The sequence below is a fragment of the Pituophis catenifer genome, unplaced genomic scaffold (genome assembly GCF_029215685.1).
Source record: "Pituophis catenifer annectens isolate HBS135680 unplaced genomic scaffold, rPitCat1.0.hap2 SCAF_7, whole genome shotgun sequence".
NCBI lineage: Eukaryota > Metazoa > Chordata > Lepidosauria > Squamata > Colubridae > Pituophis > Pituophis catenifer.
In genome coordinates this window covers 67804375-67827781 of record NW_027256887.1, presented here as the reverse complement: position 1 = coordinate 67827781, position 23407 = coordinate 67804375, and the positions used below count along the sequence as shown (strand labels likewise).

General features: G+C 39.1%; 1 protein-coding gene across 2 annotated transcripts in view; it reads right to left on the bottom strand.

Annotated features, from left to right (window-relative positions):
- Positions 1-16413, bottom strand: part of APPL2 (adaptor protein, phosphotyrosine interacting with PH domain and leucine zipper 2) — a 30667-nt gene extending 14254 nt beyond the window's left edge. The window contains exons 1-8 of one of the 2 annotated variants that reach the window (XM_070947747.1): positions 16084-16413; positions 10334-10432; positions 7942-8001; positions 7089-7160; positions 3181-3268; positions 1131-1172; positions 981-1039; positions 458-604 (exon numbers count right to left, since the gene is read on the bottom strand). In XM_070947747.1, coding sequence (XP_070803848.1) covers positions 458-604; positions 981-1039; positions 1131-1172; positions 3181-3268; positions 7089-7160; positions 7942-8001; positions 10334-10432; positions 16084-16137 — 621 coding nt within the window. In that variant the 5' untranslated portion in view covers positions 16138-16413. The remainder of the gene's footprint in view (positions 1-457; positions 605-980; positions 1040-1130; positions 1173-3180; positions 3269-7088; positions 7161-7941; positions 8002-10333; positions 10433-16083) is intronic. The other variant, XM_070947748.1, reaches the window with a different exon arrangement.
- Positions 16414-23407: the final 6994 nt, after the last annotated feature.

The window sequence follows — 23407 nt, the reverse complement described above, 5'->3', positions numbered from 1 at the left end:
CCAAGAGAAACACTTTTTATAGGCAAAATATCTCTTTGAAATTCAACTTAAATTCAGTCTCTATGATCTTGCACATCCATATCTCTCCCTCTACCTCCCTCTCCCCACCCCTCTCTCAAAATAATTGTAAGCATTCTCTCTTGTAGCATCAATATTCCTCATTTCAACCCATGGAAGTTGATGTACACAATTTATTTAACAAGCCTTACATTTGTTAGTTTAAGAGTAGACTATTATTCATACTTTTTATCAATCACACATAAAAATGATCAGAGCTTTGGTTTACAATATTAAGGAACACAGGTGCTTTGAATATAAAGTGGCTGAAATATTAGGGAGCTATATTGGGCTCAGACATATACAAAGCACCATTTGCAAATGAGATATCCCACTGCACTGAAAAATAATTCACAGCTCCTTTCTAAGCTACAAAACTGTGCTGCGTAGAACTACATACCTGTGAGCGTGCATATCCCAGCATGGGCTCCATTATAGCAATTCTTTTACGATACTGTAAAGCATTCAAGGCACAGTAATATTGTAATGATGACAGATGCTGCTTCCTTCGGGCACTGGCGACCTCTTTGGCAACTTCAGCCTTTAGCTGAATAATAAAATGTTTATAAAATCCAGACAAGTATCAGCAGACAGCTTTTTACTTTTTTTTTTTTTTTCTCAAAAGAGGCTGAAGAATGCAACATACAAAAGATAAGATCACATCAAAGTCTATTGAAAGCACTTGGCCTCTATTGCATATTTCAACATTCAGGACTCTCATTCTGAGAACTGCACCCATCGTTTGGAAGGCACTTCCAAATAATTCAAATGCTACCATACATTTTAAGCAATCGTTTCCATCACATTTTTATTTGTATGAAATAGATGTGTCGTATTCAACTTTCTGCCCATTTGAATTTTTTTCTACATGCCCAGAATTTGGTTTTTTTAAAAAAAAATAATCAAAAACTGGGAACGCATACCTTTCCATTCTCTTTCTTTTTGGGTAGCCTGCTGTACCTGGCCATGGAGATGTCATGTTCTGAAAGAAAAGGCAACCTTTGAGCCTCACAACTGAAGCTGCATATGCACCAAGGAATTCTATTAAACCAAAGATAAAATGTAAGACATACCATTGCTTGCAAGACTGAAGAGATCCTTTAAAGTGCTTACTTCTAGGGAGAAAGTAAAGAAGATAAAACAACAATGTATGTATTGCATATTTTTTCCAGATATGTGGATTAAATCCTGGACAGAAATAGAACTCTTCCTTTAAATTTAATTTCCATCTGCTTTACTTAAAAATTTCTATACAGTTCTCACCAAATAGGTTTCATTAATCAATCCAAGAAAACTTAAGAAGGAAAGCTGCTGTCCTCGTAACATCTTTGTTTTATTACAATTTCTGTTTTGAATCCAATTACTTTACAGCAGGGAAATCTGGCAGCCTATCTAGAAAGGACTAGGATGGGTAAAAGCCTGAAGGCTGTAGACAAGATCACATTTTCTTCATTTTTTCCCCATTTTTATAATATAACCACACCCACCAGGATTGTCTTTCTTAGTTTGAAGTAAGTATGTAGAGAAATGTACTGGTAAGCTGTTCTGTGTTCAGTATTGTTATTATTAGATATATTATTCCTGTTTATATCTTTTGAGATTTCTTAAATAAAAAACAGTGTACTTCTTCCCTTTAATTTTCTTTTCTTTTTTGACATTTGACGTCTTCTTTTTAATGAGCTTGGATACAATTAATGTAGAAAATTAAGTAGTGTAAACTTTTAAATTTAAATCCAACTTCTAATCTCTGGTACATTTACTTGGTGTGTAAGTAAAACGTTCAGATTTATTGACAGTTCCATTTAACTAAAGTAGGGCAGTTAAATAACCAACTGCCCATCTTACAGATTTGAAAGAGAGAAGGAATTTATTAGTTTACAAATCTTATACTTCCCTTTAATTTTCTATTCACATATTCTCTCGGGGAAATCATAAAAAGATAGTCCTCACTTAACTACCCTATCTGTTGCTAAGTGTCAGGGTTGTTAAATGAAATATCACATAAATGCTCCATTTAGCAACAGTTCCCCAAGAGTAGGGGCTGCTTCTGCTTCAACTTATCCCCATCCATTTATCTCTCTCTCATCTCTGCCCTGTTGGCAACACATCTACCCATTGCTGCCAGCTGCTCCTTCCCCCAGCCCTGCCAGCCACCACACCCACCTCACTTTGCATTGCTATCAGTCGGGGTCTTCTTTTACACTGACTTCTATGGTCTTCTTTTACACTGACTTCTATGGTCCTAGGGCAGCTGGGTCTTTCTTCTGAACGTTGATTAGGGCCTTGGTTTCTGCACTCGCCTTCTTTTGCATGCCAGACAAGTCCTTGTTTAATGAACAGAAGCCTGGATGTGGCTCAAATGGAAGCCTTGAACAGAACATGCGCACAGGCCCTTGGTGGGGCACAACAGAGACCAGGGTGAAATGCTATCGGTTCGGACTTGTTCGCTTGAACAGGTAGTAATAAATGCTATTTCTGATGATCAGCTGTGCTGCACGATTTATATTCGCTAGAAAGCAGGAAATCCTATTCTAGCGAATGTAAATCGCGTGGCATAGCTGTTCCCCCCCAGCACAGCTGTTCCCCCCCGACTGTTCTACTTACCTTTGCAGACTCTGAAAAGGCTCCTTAATCCTCCTTTTCCAGCGCTGCGCAGTACGGCCTGTGGCACACATGCATGCAAAGCATGCATTTGGTGCACACCATGCATGCATGCACACTTGTGCGCCCGGTGCATGTGCACGCATTTGGACACACAAAGCAAACCGGTAGCAAAGCGAACCGGTAGCAGACTTCAGAGCATTTCACCCCTGACAGAGACCCTCACTGCACTGGCACAAAAGAAGTTGCATTTGTGGCACATGCACTGGGCTGGTCAGCAGAAGCAGCTGGCAGCAACACATAGACAGGTGGCCAAAAGGAAGCTGTAAATGTGGGTGGGACTGAAGGAGGGGGAAAATTTTGTTCACGTGACCACTGCAAGGGCTTCAAGGACCGTCGTAAGTCCCTTCGTTCAACACTTTTCTGGTCACTGAAACGATGGACATTAAGTGAGGACTACCTGGTAATGAGAAAACAGCCTGTGGAAATTCCCAACCAGGAAGAAACATTTCAATTATTTACCTGTAAGATCTTTCTCACGAAACTGGATGACAGGAAGAACCATTGTGTCTGCAAGCTGTTTTGCCAGTTCAGAATGTAAAACGTTAAGCTGAAAAACAGGAAAGCAATGATACTATCTTGGTACTACAATCCTGGAAATATCTCTCAGCCTCAATTTCACCTCTAGATAATAATCATAATAAAGCTGATATAAGCAAAGGAAATTAGAGAAAGGAAGAAAAAATTGACATTGGATTGGAGAAAACCAACATTATTTCTTTTCACCTATATAGCTAGATTGGTATCCTCTCTAATATATATAAAATACATATATATATATATATATATATATATATATATATATATATATATATATATATATATATATATATATGTATCTTTTTTCCTTTTTTCATAGGCTTTTATGTGCATATTCTTTCTAGCCAGGTTTTACCTATATATGTATAGGTAAAAATCAATACGGAATTATCAACTTTTTAATGTAGAATAGTTAAATATTGAATTTTGTTTATTACTATTAAGCTCTGTTATAATTGCAGGGATTAAATGACTGACAGACAGATGCCCTTTTAGCTGTCAAGTCCTATCTCCTGTTCACTGCAGGAAACCTTAAAAATAAATCAATCTAAATATGAAGTTAGCAGTCTGATGTATTTTTTGTGGAACATCTTTTCATCAATAAAAGAGTACTTAAAGTGCATTTGTTTTGATGAACAGTATGGGAGGGAAGGAGGGAGAAGGGAAGACAAATTAACCAGTAAGAGTCTTAAAAACGTCCTTAAGGACTCATCCATGCTTGGTTTACAGAATAAGTTATATCTATAAAGTAGATCTCAGCAGATTTATCTTCATCTATACAAAAAAATTTCTGGAGTAAAGTTTTGAATGTAAATGATTTCACCACAACTCTTCCTCAGTTTATATTTACAAATAGTCCTTGACTTACAACTATTTGTTTACTGACCGTTCTAAATTAGAATGACACCAGAAAAAGTGATTTTCACACTTATGACCATTGCAGCATTGATCTCCATGATCACATGATCAAAATTTGGGCACTTGACAACTGGTATGTATTTATGACAGTTGCATTATTCTGGGGTTATATGATCACCATTTGTAACCTTCCCCGACAGCTTCTGACAAGTAAAGTCAATGGGGGAAGCCAGATTCACTTAACCAACACATTTAATAATTGGAGTGATTTACTTAACAACGGTGGCAAAAAAAGGTTATAAAATGGGACAAAATTAACTGAACAACTGCCTTGCTTAGTAACAGAAATGTTGGGCTCAACTGTGGTAGTAAATCAAGGATTACCTGTACATGTATTCCAATATTAATGTTTGCACTCTAAAGATATATTGATTTTGTTCCTTGTTGACATTTTGAGGATTTACTACTTGCGTTTATAAAACAGGGGAAAATCTGATTCTCATGAAGAAATGGAGGTGGTGCCCCCAGTTGTGTACAGGTAGTCCTCGAATTATGACCAGAAATTGAGCCCAAAATTTCTGTTAAGTGAGACATTTGTTAAGTGAGTTTTGTCCCATTTTGCAATCTTTCTTGCCACAGTTGTTAAGTGAAACATTGCAGTTGATAAGTTAGTAACCTGGTTGTTAAATGAATCTGACTTCCCCATTGACTTTGCTTGTCAAAAGGTCGCAAAAGGGGATCACATGACCCCAGGACACAGCAATGGTCATAAGTATGAATCAGTTGCCAAGCCTCTGAATTTTGATCACATGATCATGGGGATGCTGCAAAGGTTGTAACTGTGAAAAACAGTCATAAGTCACTTTTTAAAGTTGCGTTGTAACTTTGAAGAGTCACTAAATGAACTGTTGTAAATCGGGGACTACCTGTAGTGCAGCTTTTCTCCAACCAGCATAAGGATGATAGGAGCACAATTTAACACAGTCAGAAGGTAGCATTTTGTAAAGACGAAAAACTCTGTAGTTTTCCCACATGGTATCCAAGTTTAAAATCCGGAATATCTGCATGTATCCTGTGAATTGCCTCTAGTGACGAAACTAATCATATCTTAAAAGTGTATGAAGCTGAACACTAAGGTTATTCCCTCAAATGTTCCAAGGGAATTTACTTCACAAAATGCAAAGACTCAACTCACAAATAAGACCCCACTGTATAGCCACAGTTGAGCAAGCAAGTCTCCAAGGTTATCAAATGACTGGAGAGTTTACTTAAGGAGAGGCTCTGAAGCAAAATTAACTTGGATGTTTATATTGATTCTGCAAACTTCAGTTTCATTTGCACATATTGTATTGCTTTGCCCATGTGGCTGTTTTAGCCAAACCAAACAAATAGCTGTTATGTTTTTCTTTCTTTTCCTTTTCCTAGCAGAACACTGTAGTATCCAAGGGAGGTTTTTAAATGGTTATTGATTTTCAAGTGTGGGTTGATATATAAATACAAGAAGGAGACTAAAGGTATGATTCATCATCATTGACAAATACAAGGGCCACTAAATGGTTTACACTGTGGGAAAGGGAGAGCATCTGGGGAAAAACATCAAAACTTTCTTTGAAGACCTAGTATTGTATGTATTTGACAAACCCCCTGCCACATTTTGGCACCAGGATACCTCTGTTAAGTGTTCTGTTAAAAAGATGGACAGGATAATGGACTCTTCAACAAAAATTATTCTGTATACTTGAATTGCTGATACATTTTGTCTGAGATGCTTTTGTGTATGCAGAGTCATACACAGAACTGAGCTATTAAAAGAGACTGAATATTTTTTCTCTCCAGTATATTATACCTTGGTAAGTAGAGATTAGTGAACTCTCAGGAAAAAAAAGAAAATCTCCCTTGTTCCTTCCATATAGCTTTTCTTTTGCCAACAATATGAAAGAAGCTAGTGGCTTTTTTCTTCCAGAATGTCTTTTCTTCTTCTTAGTCTAGTTTACAGCTACTGGATTTCCTAGTTGTCTCCCAACCAAGTACTAATCAGGACCAACTCTTACAGACTTAACCAAGTCAGCTACATGATGGAGAGATTAAAGAATTCTCCCTCCCCCCCAAATACAAACCTTAAGACTGCTTAGGATAAATTGTAACAGCTAATGCTCTACAAAAGGTATTATTGTTTTAGTGTTGAGGGGCTCACGAAATTGTAGATTTTGGTTGGATGTAATTAAACAATGAAAACCAGATTGGAAAGGGTGTGAAATTCCTAAGAGAAAACAAATTTGAAATAATGAAGTTGTTTGAGAACAAGACAAAATGGAAGATATAGCAGAAACCAACTTGCTGGAAAAAGCAAAAAAAAATAAAAAATAAAAAAATCCCTGTCTGCCTCTGAAAAACTGTGGACAGTAATAGAAATTGTGGAGGAATCATCTTAGAACATCTGACGACAAGAATATGGCAAAAAGTCTATGAACATGAATGGGGAAATTATAGGCCTTTAAACTATGACATTTAGCCTCATACGATTTTGAAGTTCAGCAATTAATTGGAAGGCTAGAAGTGTTTTATCTCTGCCTTACATTGTAAAAACTCAGAAATGGTTTTACTGCATTTGGGCAATGATGACAATATTAAGTACAAACTACAAAAATAAACACTTTACAGATTAACACATTTACTATGGCTCAATTTCCTCATAAACACTATCTTCGTGAACTAGTTCTCATCTCTGCTAATTGGTGAAAATAGAAAATGCTAATTTTGTGAATTAGCACCACCATGCTAATTGGTGAAAACAGAAAAATTCTCAAATGGCAATAACATCCAGAGTATTTTATGCACTAGTAAATAATAATAGTAATAGTGATAATAGTAAACCCTATTCTCTGCATTAACTGCTTTTTTTTATTTTCTAGCATCCTTATGTTCTAATCAGGAGAGTGAAAGAGAGAAAAGCGAGTTATAATTTGGATTACCTCATCCACAATTTTTGAGAAGGACTGAAGCGTAGATATCACTTCTTCATCTCCTTTCCCCAAGGCAAAATTCTGCAAATTAACAAGGATTAATGGCAGCACTTAATCAAAGAAGGAAATGGGAATGAGTCTAAGAAGGTTCAGCTCACATTTAGCCCAATCAGAAGTATTTCATTCAGCAAGATTAAGGGTATTTGTGAACCAGACAGAAAAAGGAGCCTGCCTCTCATTATTTCTAACCCAAAGTGATAGAAGCTCTACCCCACCACCTTCTACACTCAACCACTAGGGATAGATTATAATCACACTGCAAAATATAATCTTTGGCAAATTTCTGCAAAATACCAGTATGATTCCCTTACATATAGGCTTCCTAACATTTCTAAAGTTTCCTACCAATATGACCCACTGAAAGAAATGCCAGCAGTATCTTCCTCAACATCAGAGGGCCAGATGTTCCTCCCGGGGTATCTAGAAAGGGGTGCAAAAAGTCAAGATAGGTAGGCTTGAAGCTGTACCCCTTTTTAAAGCTTCTACTGTGTGGCTGTGATTGTCATCCTGACATTTTCTACCTTCCCTGCAAACATCCTAGGTACCTCACCGCTACTGTGAACAGAGAAACGATCACAAGTGACACCGTTGTTTGAGTTTTAAGAATCAATTCCATGTGCCGTTTCAAATGAAGAAAGCAGGCCCTTAAAAGCTGCCACACTTCTGGCCACCAGAATATGTCAGAACAAGTTAATCTCCTTGTAATCTCTGCAGATGATCAAGCAAAACTAGGGGAAGGTTAAACTCTGTCTACTTTTCATCTCCGCAATGTGGAAATTGCTCAGGAAAAGACTGTACATACCTGTTTTTCATAGGCAAGAAGATGCTTGGAAAGCTGTTGTGTTGCCAGGCACATTTCATTCTATAAAGAGAGAATGTGTCTCTTTACTGATTTGCACAACTACTTAAAGATTTACAATGAAAGGACTGCACAACTGTTTCCAAAGGAGGACTGCATTTGCCTTTTAAATTACATGCTCTATTGCAAAAAGTGGCAGATTGGGCCAAGATGTTGCTTAGGCAATGTCTTTTATTGGATACTATTAAAGAAGAGAATTCACATTAAAGCCAACTATTAAAGAAGACTCTATCCAGCTATATAGAGTCAGGACTGGGTAATATTTGGACCCAGGGTCATGTCTGCCTTCAGCTACTGAAGCTCTGTGGGAGACTTTGACCACTCTCTCTTAACCCAACTTGACTTGTTGGAGTGGGTGAAAAAGATGGGAGGAGGTAACACTACAACCACCTTGAGTTCTTATCAAAAAGCAGGTTATAACTGTGACAAAGCAACAAATCTCAGTGAGCCTCTAGGCATTGCCAAGACTTTAAAAAAATATAATCTAAGACTCCAATTTTGTATTACAAACACAGGCTTCACCTCAAATCGGGTTGTTTGTATTTATTCTATTTCTAATCTATATAACAATTATTCCTTAGAAGCATATCTCTGGATTGGAGGCAGATTGTATGATTTTAGGGTCTTAAATTCCTCTCCCCAAAGAACAGATTAATAAATCAATACATGAATCCATACATTTCTGGATCTCCTGAAATCTGCCTCCTAAATAAACAGAAATCTGCAGTGCTCTTTAGCACATTGCTCATTATTGGTTATCTGTTGCTATTTTCACCACACAAATGAGGAAAGATTACAGATCAAATTGTGGTAATAAAAAGCCACTGCTGTCACATTTTAGTCCTGCTTTTTTTACTTTGTCATTATGCCTGAATTAAAGTTCATAATTTAAAACAAATGTTATTCAACTTCTAAAGAAACTATCTTGAAGCTATAAGTTGAAAAGTGGTAATCAATCAGGATTTATACATGGCAGGCCAGCTTTTCAAGTAAGTGAGAGGACATACAGTCCTGGTAAGGTTTTTCCAGTTACGTAGGAAGAAAAAAGAGAAGGCAGCATGAAAATTTAAAAAAAATACACAAGTTTTTCAGCAAAATCACCTTTGTTTTAAAGTCACAGCAATTTCATTCCTTTTATGTCAATTATTTCAATAAAGCTAATTTTTATACTATTCACATAATTGCTCTGCAATAAAACTGTATTGCTCTGCAATAAAACTTACACTGCAGCTGAAACCTATCACAAAATGTTACATAAAAGTTCTTTACAAAGAACAATTGCCTTTACCACTTTTTTCAAATAATCGTTAAGAAAAATATGTTGTGCAAAATCACTAATACTCATCTCTACAGTAATTCAAAATATGTTAATAAATTGCTTTTCTGATGAACATATTCTTAAAATAAGATGCAAGTCCAACAAGGTCAGGGAGAGGTGCTCCATAAAATGCTGAGCTTCAGATTTTCCACCTGGCATTTAAGGGTGGTGATGCAATCCACAGCTACAATTTAAAGAACTCATATCTAAACAATAGGAAGGGTTGGACTTTGTATACACAGTTAGATCAAGGTAAAGAAAACGAAGAAGATATGAAAATTTAAAGGGCTCCTTTATTTCTGTAACATCTCTTTCGCATACAGTGATCAATAACAGCAAAACTTTTCTTTTACCTCAGAAGAGGTAAAATCAAATCACATGATGTATAAATAGATTAGGAATCACAATTTATGTCCTCAAAATATATTGGGCAACAACTCTGATAATTCCTTGCCAACAACTATGCTGGCCAGGCTGATGGAAATTGATGTCCAAAATTTCTGGGCCAAATCACTACTCAAATGCAAGTAGTCCTCAACTTATGACCACAACTGAGTCCAAAATTTCTGTTGCTAAGTGAGACATTTGTTAAGTGAGTATTGCCCCATTTAATGACATTTCTTGCCATGGTTGTTAAGTGAATCACTGCCATGTTTAAGTTAGTAACGGTTGTTAAATGAATCTGGATTCCCCATTGACTTTGCTTGTCAGAAGGTCACAAAATGGGATCACATGACCTCAGAACACTGCAAACGTCATAAATATGAATCAGTTGCCCAGGGCCTGAATTTTGATTACGTGACCATGGAGATGCTGCAGCGGTCATAAGTGTGAAAAATGGTCATAAGTCACTTTTTACAGTGCTGTTATAACTTTGAACTGCTACTAAATGAACTGTTGTAAAAGTCGAGGACTACCTGTATTAATAGTAGCTTGAACTGTAAGAAGAATTAAAAATGTATTTTGGAAAAGGAAAGGAAAAAAAATATCCAGTGTATTTCATGGAAACTAACTTACCTGTGCCCCATAGACTCTCTGCATTGCTTGAAGCAGTTGGTTGGTGTACTCTGTGAGTGTTCCGGCATCTTCTTCAAATACGCTCAGCAAAGAGCGGGTCTGAGGCATTTAAAAACAAACATATAAATGAAATCTTGAATAAAGGTATCATTCAAAAGTTCTCGCATCTTTTTTTCTTCCGTTAGCGACACCTTAATTATAAAAAAAAAAATCATTCAGCAGAGATAGCTATCTGCCAAAGATTTGGTGATCCAGAGTTCTGTTCACCAAGTTGTTGACAAGAAGTTCACAAGTGGGACATAAACCCAGAGACCCAACAATTGTTATTACTGTACACAGAGCCACTGGAACTAGTGACTGCCCATAGTCTTTTCTTGTAGAATTAAATCTGGCAGATGTTACCTATATAGTGGTGGAATAAATTCAATAGTAAAACCACACCATCTATGAAAGACTCCCTCTATTTATTAGATAACCCTGACTTCTGGAATTATCAGATAGATCAGTATTTTTCAACCTTGGCCACTTGAAGATATGTGGACTTCAACTCCCAGAATTCCCCAGACAGCTGGCTGGGGAATTCTAGGAGTTGTAGTCCACACTTCTTCAAGCGGCCAAGGTTGAAAAATACTGAGATAAATGTTTTGAAAGGGTTGCTTGCATTGTGGAAAATTCCTTGCATAGTCACTAATGAAAGGGAAAGGTGCAAAAAAGGGCACAAGCTTGTTGGACATGTTTGTGGGATAATAAATATTTATACCAGATTTGGAATAAATGCTTCAATACATTTCATTGTAATAGGGAAGGGTGTGACCAGCTAACCTATTTAGTTTTGGATGTCTACTATGGGTTATCCTTTCAAACTAAAAACTCTAAGGGGGACTTAGGGGCCATTCAGACATTCTATTAACTTCAAAAGAAGAATTTCTTCTCGAAACAGATCTAGGCTTAGAAAAGATTTTTCCTGACAACTGTAACAGTGGGGGAGGTTTTTATTTCCAAAAGTATGTTATATTATTTTCATTTATATGCTGTAGAAAAATGCATGGCAATGTGTACCGCATTACATAGGGTTTACATAATTTAAAACGTAATAAGAAATGATGTGGCAAAATATCATAATAGAGCATAAACCAATCTTAACACTCCATATGACAATTTGCATTATTTGCATTAACCCATTACTGAGCATGAAGGGACACATGAGCATAATTCTGTCAATTAACAGTTCACTGCAGGAGAAACCAGAGAATAAGGGAAAGTGGAATGGAGGCAAAGGTAAACAAACAAAGAATACTTGGAGATTACAGGGTGATAAAAAGGGAGTTTTAATCCAAACTCCTGAGGATACCAGATTAGAGGAGGATTGTGTAATTTTTAAGGAAGAATGTCAGGAAATGATTCAAATGAGGTTATTAAAAGGGGAGCCAACATGGTCAGGAAAACAGAGAAAATCCATAAAACAATTATGTACTGCAATGACTAGTTATGTAGGCTTTACCAAATGATTACTGACAAATTAAGGCATGAAGCCAGATACACAGGACAACTTCAGAGAAAAAGTATTTAGAGGTTTTAGAAGAAGAAGGATTTGATCATGCTCTATGTCTGAAACCTGGTCTAGGGGGAAATGTTTTGAGAAGCTTCTTCATTCTTCATTGGACAAATACCGTAATTTAAGAGGGATCTGAACACTTGTTTATTTAATAAAGTGAGATGATTGATAGAAGTGAAGCAAATGTTGAGGGCAGCAGTAAGTTAGATAGTAAACTACATTTAATGATGGTAAACATGTTATTTTTCTTGTGATTGTAAATATATCATGGTGTATATGAATTTTGTTGCTTTTATAGAATTTTAACTGCTGTTCACTTTAAATCTGTTCATTTTTTATTGTAGTTAATGTTAAAGAGCAGAGGTGGCGCAGTGGTTAGAGTGCAGTACTGCAGCTACTTCAGCTGACTGCTAATTCAGCAGATCAGCGGATCAAATCTCACTGGCTCAAGGTTGACTCAGCCTTCCATCCTTCCGAGGTGGGTAAAATGAGGAACCAGATTGTTGGGGGCAATATGCTATTTAGTATATTGTCTTTGGTGTAAGCCGCCCAGAGTCCTCAGAGAGTGGGCATATTAGTCATAGAAATATGACTAATAAATAAATAAAAATTGTTTCCTGTGTGGAATAAATGGTTTAAAAATTAAACCCTTTAAAAATGGTTTGATTCTGCATCCCCTAAATCTTAAGAATTGTATTGGAGTTCCTGGCAGAGCCTAATTTGTGATGAGAGTCATTTCCATGGATTTTGCCACTTAGGAGGTATGTGGGAGGGCTTTGTCTATTATCTAAAGAGTCTGGTTTAGCTCAACAGACAGAAGCACTGTAATTTAACATCAGCTGCCTGCAATTACTGTAAGTTCAAATCTCACCAGGCTCAAGGATGACTCAGCTTTCCATCCTTTCTAAGGTAGGTAAATTGAGGACCCAGTTTGTGGGGGCAATAAGCTGACTTTGTATAAATAAAGTATGAAGGCTATTGCTTAACGCACTGTAAGCTGCCCTGAGTCTCCGGAGAAGGGCGGCATATAAATAAATAAATAAAAAAATCTAGCCCTGTAATGGCGAACCTATGACACGTGTGCCACAAGTGGCACGCAGCACCCTCTCTGTGAGCACATGAGCTGTCGCCCCAGTTCAGCTCCGCCATGCATGCGCGTGTGCCTTCTGCCGGCCAGCTGGTCATCAAGGTTAGGGGACAGGTCACATGTGGGGGGGACATGTGCACATGCTGGGGCGTGTGCGGGGGGGCCGCACGTGCATGAGCAGGGGCAAGGGGCGTGTGGGGTGTGTGTGCATGCGTTGCATTTTGGGGGTTCGGGCACATGTACTTTGGGCACTTGATCCTGAAAAGGTTAGCCATCACTGATCTAGCCTGATGAATAGCTCTGAAGAAGCTGCACAGCAATTAGTCTAATAAAATTACTTGTCAAAATATGGAATCTGACATTTTTCTTCTGATTAAAATAGAGCCTGCCATATCCCTATAACTCCATTTTGCAATCTTGATTGTCTCCCTAATGGAATTATTTAAAGCCACAATGGAAAATGTTTTCTTATCAGGTAAATCAAAACAACAGGAGGCAAATTAGAATGATGGGATACTCTTAGCAAAGCAGCAAAATGAATTCAGAACTATAAAAAAAAATCCTGCCACAATAATAACAAAATACATCTTGGAATATTGACTAGGAAATCTTTACTGTTCAAAATATTCACATATTTATGGGAATGCTACACAATACATATCCTATTACAGCTCTCAAGTTACTATGGAGTTATTATTTCTGTAAGATAATAGTCCCATTATAAGAGATCTGATCGTGTTAGATATACAAAATTATTTGAAATTAGTATTTATTGATGTCTGTGGGGGTGTGATAATTGGGTATCCCTCTAAATATTATTGTTTATCCTCTGGCTAATTTTTTAAAAGAATATGGGGAATATAATCCTAGACTCATTTCTGTGTTTACACTGAAGACTTTCAGCTGTTGAAGAGAAAGGACCTATGAAGAGTTGGATTTAAGAAGTTTTGTTTTGCAACATAACACCTAAGCAGCATAATTATTGACAATGAATAGCTTTCAAAGTATATTTCCTGATGGAAGTTTACAAACAAAAGTTAGCATGATTAAAATATCAATTTTTAAAAGAATATATTTTCTGAGTGTGGTTCCTAAACCCACCTACACCAGCTCCATCAGTTTTTATCCAAAGTATTCAAATATGAAGGACAACTTCATTATCCCTAATCAACATGGGTGATCTAAATTATAATTCAACACATATGGTGGACAACATGCTGGGGGAGATGGCATTCCTTGAAAAAATGATTATATACATATGAAATGTGCAAGCATGTATCAGTGGAACAAAATGGGTAAGTGGCCTTCCATGGGGTCCAAATACAGATGTTAGATTCAAGCCATGAGGATTTCACTTGCAACTAATGCTTGCATATTATTGCACAATTCATGTAATTTGCTTCTTTTGCACAGTAACATTAAAATGCATGTGCTGTCCCTTCCCACCCAGATGTCCACCAGTCCAATGGCAACTCCCTTCACTCTTACTTATCACAGCCATAGTGAGAATGATGGGAGTTGTAGTTTAGCTACCTCAGAGCTAAACTACAACTACAAATTGTCCTCCATGTGCTTGCACTTTGAACTGCCTCTAGACCAAAATAAAAACTGAAATTAATTTATTAGCCCAAAGTATTACATCTCGGATCTCTCAATATGTATTGACACAATAATGTGATAGACCTTTATTATTTTTCTGGAATATCTCAAGTTCCAAGTTATTTCTGTCAACACTCCTTCACTAAAAAATTGTGTCCAGGTAGCTAAGCAACTATATCTAAGACATCTACAAATCAAGGAAACATGTGCATTTTATAAATTATAAACAAGCATGAACGCTAGACTTTCAGCAATTGTGGGAATGACAAAAAAACTATTTAAAAAATTGTTTTACATTCACTTTATTGTCCTGGTCCCTTGGCACAAAACAGCAATCAGGAACCATCCAAGACTTTTAAGCACCTGTATCCATTTGGATGAATCATATTATATTGCTTTGTTTGTCCACAAACCAAAATCCCCCTTTGCTATGCTTAACAAAGATCTAAAACTAGAAGAGTGAGAGGGCTATTTGCTAATAAAGTCATTTGGTCCTTGCTAACAAGAGGCAGTTGACTGACCAGAAGGATTTACCAAGGCCCCAAATTCACCAGCCTTGAACAATCAATCTCCTCCTTCCACATTGAATTGTCCTACATAATTTTTAATTGTGGCCTCTCAATATTTAACCTTAATTAACACCCTATCATTCCAAACCATTGGGTTTTTTCCCCCAATTGCTTTCAGGTAGAGGGATTGTTTTTCTTTCCTCCAAAATTCCTCCCTTTTCTTCAGAGTGACCTAGATTTGTCAAATTGGAGCGAATACACTAATAAAGCTGCAGTACTTCCTGTCTCCACCTCCTCCATCCAAAAGCTCATTAATATTTTTAGAGTATACTGCCTCGAGTCCTTGTTAACCCTTCCCTGCTCCCCTTCCTTTCCAAGTTGTAACCTGAGACCCGACACATTAACAGCAACTGCTCGGAAGGGGTGTTTTCACAGTACAGTATCCGGGTGAGCATTATTTTTATTACGACTGTTAAGTACCCTGCTCTTTTTTTATATGATCCGTATGACCAGGATCTGTAAATACTACAAGTTTGGCTTGTCATTATTGTGCTGCAACGCACGTCTCTGCTCTCCAAAGCACTTTGAATATTTTAGTGTTAGCGCCTGGTCAGTTTAAATAATATTGTTATTCTCTTGGTACCACAAAAGAGAATAATAGAGAACAGAAGGAAGAAGGCGCGACAGTATCGTTTGGATAATAGTTGGGGAGACTGCAGTCTTTGCAGAACGTCATTTTCCTATGCTTTGTTGGGAAAGGATAAATTCAGTCTCAGATTTGCTTTGATGCGACCGTAAAAACTCTATCCTATAAAGACAGCGCGGCTAAATCGCGTCTTCCCGGTCACTACCGTCGACCTTTCTTTCCTTCTAACCCCCTCCCTGCCCACGTCCCCCGTCCCTCGCCCCGACGGCAGGTAGCTTTTGCACGGCATCTGCTGCGCCATCCCTCCCCAAACCGCAGATCAGGTGCACTCAAGCCTGGTCCGGGATCGGATACCTGCGGACTATCTTGCAGAGCGTCTTCTAAGCGAAGTTTGTCGACGGCGGGCATTGCCTGGCGCTGGAGAGACAGAGAGAGAGAGAGAGGCGATCGGGAATCGCGTTAGGCTGGTTTCGCAGCGGAGAGCGCTGGCCAAACGTTCTTGCTGACACGTCGGATTCTGGACGCTGGGTCGGCTTTGCCCAGGAGACCGAACGCGCGAACAAAACAGCCTGCGGAATCCGGCGTCTTTCCTCCGGAGCCTCCTTTTTTCTCCTTTCTTCCACACTAAAATGCAGGGAGAAAGGGGTCAGGGGCGCAGTCCAGGAACCCAGGGGTGTGTTAAACAGGTTGTACGTCTCCCGCCTGTTGCATGCCCAGCCCCGGTCAACAAGGCAGGGCAAACGCCTCGCCTAGGACTCCTCCTCCTCCTGGTTCCTGTTTCTGGCAGGACGAGAAATGGAGAGCAGCAGGAAGTGTGGCATTGAGGATCTTCCTCATTAACTCCTCTGTGTTGCATTCCACCCTGGTTACTCACAACCTTAAGGCAAAGAGCCGAGGCGCAAAGTGCAAACAACAAGGGAGGGTTATAACTAAATGTTACAGTGTGGAGGGTCCCCCAGCCAAGTTGTTAGGCAGTCAGGCCTTCCCCCCCCCACCCCAAGCATGCTGCAGTTCAAGTCTCTCGCCTTCGTTTCCCCTCCCCGCTTGAGTATTCGCAGTGTTCATGGGGCTACTTCGAAGGAGGATTGATCCCTGTTTAAATATCAGTTTTGCAGAATTTGGAGATTTTCTTAGAATGCTGATTCTTTTGTTCCTTCCTGGGCCCGTGATGGTGGTGAGGCTGTTCCTCAGCTGCCTTTGCTGCTTAGTGAACCGCATATATATATATATATTTATGTTTCCTAAAGTGTGAGCCCTTGAAAGATTTCCTGGTCTATCATTAGAGTTTCAATTCTGTATTTATTGCCATTGTTAACTGCAGATGATAATCATCATGCAGTCCGCTGCACTTGATGATTATATTTACTGTACAGTTTTTGTATGTTGTTTTTTTAAAAAATGTTTTGTAAGCATGAAGCATGTATGTATTTTCAATTGAACTTTACACTCGAATAGCAGTTTTTGACTGATTTAAAAGGTCAGCACAAGACTAAATAAAAACACTACTGTAATCTTTAGCATCATCTTTACTTCCGAGAGTGACTCAGAGTCATTTTTTAGAAAATCTGCAGTGTGGAAAAAAACCCTACCAGTTGAGAAAAAAATAAGGAAAAAGAGGTATAGGGAATTCATTATGGTCATAGACCAGCATAAATACAGAATATATTCTGGAAACTCTGAGGAAATGGCTACCAAATTTATAAATGGTTGATTTTTGTGACCAACAACTTTCAGTCCTGCTGATGACATGATCATAAAATTGAAAAAATGCCCATCAACCCCCCCCCCACCTCCAAACTCTTAGATCTGCATTAATTAATCCACTGAATAGGACCGTCTATTCTGTTAGCCTTGCCTTCTGGTGGGAAGAACCAAAGCAAAGAGCAGCAAGCTTGTTCTGAACTAAGCCCAAAGTTCTTCAAACATTCCTTGAAATTCTGCCATGACATTTTATACAAAGGAGGGCAATCTATCTGCATTCAGAACTGCAACTGCAAGTGATTATATTAATCCAGCAAGTGGGCTTAGTCTAAAAGTAAACACAATACATTTGTTTTGTGCGTTCTGCTTCAGCTATTTGAAATAATGCATTAGAAGAAATGCCCCCCCCCCCAAATGTTTTTGGCTGTTTTCATAATCACAGAAAAGTCCCAAGAAAGGTTCTAATTCATCTGTGATAATTTCCTATTTGCAATGGGAAAAAAAGCTGCTGTAGGATCCTATTTACCTCCCTTGGCTTTTTCCTCGGTGCATAAAGCAAGCATCCCCTCCTGTGATCCAGGTTGGAACTATACTTAAAACTCCCATTCCCCCAGTCTCAAATGTGAGACAAGGGTGGTGCTTGCATTGTAATTTGAAAAAGCCACTGATGTAATTGTTAATTACACAGGTTTGTGTGTGCTTTTCTCCGAGGTACCATTTTCACCCAGTTCTTTTTAAAAACTAAATAAAATGAAAAAAAAATTAAAAACATTTTAATTTACCATGAAAATGATTTCAAGAAAAGAAAACCATCAATTAAAGATCACTTAAATATAAGTCAGCTGTTTGGCGGCAGACAAAAAAGCTAATACAAGCTTTGGTTGTATAAACAGGCATAGAATCAAAATCATGTGAAGCATTAGTACCACTTATGGTAGTAAGATCACACCTGGATGCAGTTTTGGTCACCACATTACAAAAAAGTTGTTGAGACTCTGGAAAAAGTGTAAAGAAGACATCTAAGATGATTAAAGACTTAGAGACTAAAACATGAAGAATGGTTGCAGGATTTGGGTTTGGCTAGTCTAGAGAAAAGAAGGACTAGGGGTGATATGGTAGTATTTCAGTATTTGAGAGGTTGCCACAAAGAAGAGTGGGTCAACCTGTTTACCAAAGCACCTGTAGGCAGGACAAGAAACAATGGATGGAAAGTAATTAAGGAGAGAAGCAACCTTGGAACTAAGGAGAAACTTCCTAACAGTGAGGACAATTAACCAGTGGAACAGCTTGCTGACAGACATTATAGGTGCTTCATCACTGGAGGTTTTTAAGAAGAGACTGGTATAAGATCTCCTCCTTGATTGGTTGGTTGGACTAGAAGACCTCCAAAATCCTTGGTTGGACTAGAAGACCTCCAAAGTCCTTTCCAGCTCTATTCTGATAGATAGATAGATAGATAGATAGATAGATAGATAGATAGATAGATAGATAGGATAGATAAGATAGATAGATAGATAGATAGATAGATAGATAGATAGATAGATAGAAAAAAATGGATAATCCTTGAATTACAACTATTTGTTTAATGACCATTGGAAGTAGAAGACTAGAAGACCTCCAAAGTCCTTTCCAGCTCTATTCTGATAGATGATAGATAGATAGATAGATAGATAGATAGATAGATAGATAGATAGATAGATAGGATAGATAAGATAGATAGATAGATGATAGATAGATAGATAGATAGATAGATAGATAGATAGATAGATAGATAGATGATAGATAGAAAAAAATGGATAATCCTTGAATTACAACTATTTGTTTAATGACCATTGGAAGTTACAATGGCATTGAAAAAAATGACTTATGACCAGTTCTCACACTTACGACTGTTGCAGCATCCACATGGTTAAGTGGTCAAAATGTGAGCATCTGGCAACTGAGAGAGATGAAGCGTCGGAAAAGACGCCTGGAGAGCGATTGGAGGACAAGCCGATCTGAATCTGACCGAACACAGGTGAGATCTTATATTAAGACCTACCTAGTGGCGATAAGAGCGGCGAAGTCTAGCTACTTCTCCGCTCTTATTGCATCTGCAGAGAACCACCCAGCTGCGCTGTTTAGGGTGACCCGCTCCCTACTTCAGGTGGGGGTACGGGAAGATCCCTTAAAGGGTCGAGCTGAGGATTTTGTACAATTCCTGCATGATAAAGTCGCTCAGATTCGGGAAGGCCTGGACTCCGATTGGGTAGATCCAGGGGAGGAGACAGGGGCAGGTCTTGAGAGCGTTATCTGGGAAGAGTTTGACTCTGTGGCTCCTGAGGACGTGGACAGGATTCTGGACAAGCTTAACGCTGCCACATGTTTATTGGACCCGTGTCCCTCCTGGTTGGTACTGGCCTCCCGGGAGGTTACACGAGGCTGGCTCCAGGGGATTATAAATGCTTCTCTGAGTGAGGGTGTCTTTCCCGCCGCCTTGAAAGAGAAGAAGCCCCTCCTCAAGAAGCCTTTCCTGGACCCGGCTATATTATCAAATTATCGTCCAGTCTCCAATCTTCGCTTTGTTGCGAAGGTTGTTGAGAGTGTGGTGGCGCGACAACTACCCCGATACCTGGATGAAGTTGTCTATCTGGATCCGTTCCAGTCGGGCTTCAGGTCACGATACAGCACGGAAACGGCATTGGTCGCATTGGTGGATGATCTATGGAGGGCTCGGGACAGAGGTTGCTCCTCTATCCTGGTCCTATTAGATCTCTCAGCGGCTTTTGATACCATCGACCATGGTATCTTACTGCACCGGCTGGAGGGGTTAGGAATAGGGGGCACCGTGCTTCGGTGGTTCTCCTCCTTCCTCTCTGACCGTTCACAGTTTGTGTTGGCAGGGGGGCAGAGGTCGACCTCGAGGCACCTTATTTGTGGGGTGCCGCAAGGGTCAGTCCTCTCACCCCTTCTGTTCAACATTTATGTAAAACCGCTAGGCGAGATCATCCGTGGTTTTGGGGTGAGTGTTCATCAGTATGCTGATGACACACAGCTATACATCTCCACCCCAGACCACCCCAAAGATGCCCTTGCTGTGATGTCCCGTTGCCTGGAGGCCGTGCGGATCTGGATGGGGAGAAACAAGCTCAGACTCAACCCCTCCAAGACCGAGTGGCTGTGGCTTCCGGCGTCCCGGTATAGTCAGCTGGTACCATCACTGACAATAGGGGATGAGATCTTGCTCCCCACAGAAAGGGCCCGCAACTTGGGTGTCCTCCTGGATTCACGGTTATCTTTAGAAGATCATTTGACGGCCGTGGCCAGGGGTGCCTTTTATCAGGTTCGCCTGATCCGCCAGTTGCGTCCCTTTCTGGATCGGGACGCCTTGCGCACGGTCACTCATGCCCTAGTTACCTCCCGTATGGACTACTGTAATGCTCTCTACATGGGGCTCCCCTTGAAAAGCACCCGGAGGCTCCAACTGGTCCAGAATGTAGCCGCGCGGGTGATTATGGGCGCAGCTCGTTACGCCCATGTAACACCTCTCCTACGCGAGCTGCACTGGCTCCCGGTGGTCTTCCGGGTGTGATTCAAGGTGTTAGTTATCACCTTTAAAGCGCTCCATGGCTTAGGACCTGGATACCTACGAGACCGTCTTTTGCCACCAATAGCCTCCCACCAACCAGTTCGTTCTCACAGGGAGGGACTACTCAGAGTACCGTCAGTCAAATTATGTCGACTGGCGACTCCTAGGGGGAGGGCCTTCTCTGTGGGGGCTCCAACCCTTTGGAATGAACTGCCCCTGGAGATACGGAATATCCCTGATCTCCGTGCTTTCCGCCGTGCCCTCAAGACCCTGATGTTCCAACAGGTGGGGCTAAACATACGAACATGTGAATGATTTTTTAAATGTTATCTAATTCTGGGTTTTATTTAATTGACCAAACTAAGTAATAATTTTAATTAGCAATTTTATGATGTTTGTGTGTCTATATTTTTCTTGACTGTACACCGCCTTGAGTCCTATGGGAGAAAGGCGGTATAGAAATATAATAAATAAATAAATAAATAAATAAATAAATAAATAAATAAATAAATAAATAAATAAATATATGATAGTTGATCTGCCCAGGGTCAGATGATACCATTTGTAACCTTCTTAGCTGGCTTCTAAAAACCAACGACAATGGAGGAAGCTAGTTTTGCTTAACAACTGCATGATTCACTTAACAACTGTAGCAAAAAAAACGTAAAATTCACTGAGCTGCCTAGCTTAGCAATGGAAATTTTGGGCTCAATGGCGGTTGCAAGTTGAGGACTACCTATATATGTATTCCCATGTTAATGTTTCTATTCTAAAGATGTATTGATTTTGTTCCTTGTTATCTTTGAAGTTTTGACGATGTACTATTTGCATTTATAAAATGGGAGTAAATATGATTCTCATGAGGAACCGCAGATGGTGCCCCCAGTTGTGTAGCGCAAATTGTAATGGTAACAACTGTTATTTAACAGCTAACTGTGCCTCATCTGTTCTGTTAGGTAACTGCTTATAGGTTGGCACCTCAAGCTGAGGGAAGCAGTTTGCCAACCAGTTAGGTGCCCACCAGCCCCAGTAAGCACTCCAAATACAACAGCTTAAAGAAGAGATTTCAGCTTTGAACGCTTTGGGTGGCAAACAAGCTTGACATTTTACACCTTTGAAATTGCACAATAAAACTGTCATCCTTTCAGGAAGATAAGGACTGTACTGCTAAATAAAAATCAATGATTACCAATGATTTATGATTTATTTTTCTAAGAGCCTGCTATTATGGAGGACTGAAAAGAAACAAGATTCTGTGCCATACAAAGCAGTAGAAACAGGCTTTTATGTGTCTCTGTCAGTACCTATTTTTTAAAATAAGTATATTAAAAGTTGCAATAACAACAGTAAATACTAAAAACTTTAGTCTTTTTAAAAACTAAAAAAGAAAAGAAAAAGGTAGAATAAAATGTGTAAGAAAAAGAAAAAAAAATAGAGCCCCTTCTAAGAAAGCAACTTCTCATCATAAGTATAAACAGTTTTACTAATTCTCATCTCCTCTTAATTAACATATAAAACATTTGATTCCAAATTTCAACTCTTAACTATAGTAAATCCATAAAGAACGTCTTCTCCAATCCAGGTGTCAACAAAAAATCCAGAGTCCCATTAATAAACAAATATAAAATCATTGTAAAATCATAGGGAAGTGATCTTGGAGGTCTTCTAGTTCAGGGGTCTCCAACTTTGGCAACTTTAAGACTTGTGGGCTTCAACTCCCAGAAGTCTTCAAGTTGCCAAGATTGGAGACCCCTGTTCTAGTTCAACCTCCTGCTCAAGGCAGGAGCCCTTATGCCAGTCAAATGGTTGTCCAGTCTATTTTTGAAAATCTCCAGTGATGGAGTACCCCACAACCTGAGGAAACAAACTATCATTGATCAGTCGCTCTCACTGTCAGAAAATTTCTCCTTACTTCTAGATTATATATCTCTCTTTAACAAGCTTCCACCCATTACTTCTTGTCCTGCCCTCTGGTGCCTTGGAGAATTAAGTCAATCCCCTCTTCTTTGTATCAGCCGCTCAAGTACTGGAAGACAGCTGTCATGTTCCCCCCATCCTTCTCTTTGATAGGCTAAATATATCTACGGTAGTTCCCTCAACTGTTCATCGTACGATTTAACCTCCAGATCCTTTATCATCTTTGTTGCTCTTCTTTGCACACTTTCCAGGATCTCAGCATCTTTTTGTATGAGTAATTAACATTTGTGACCAGAAATGGACACAATATTCCAAATGTGGTGTCACCAACACAGTGTAAAGCAATACTATCACTTCTAGTTATCTTAACGCTATCCCTATATTGATGCAGTCTAGAGTTGCATTGGCTTTTTAGGCAGCTGAGCACACTGCTGGCTCATACTTAAATGGTGGCCCACTAAGACACCTAGATTCCTCTCACAGTATCCTAAC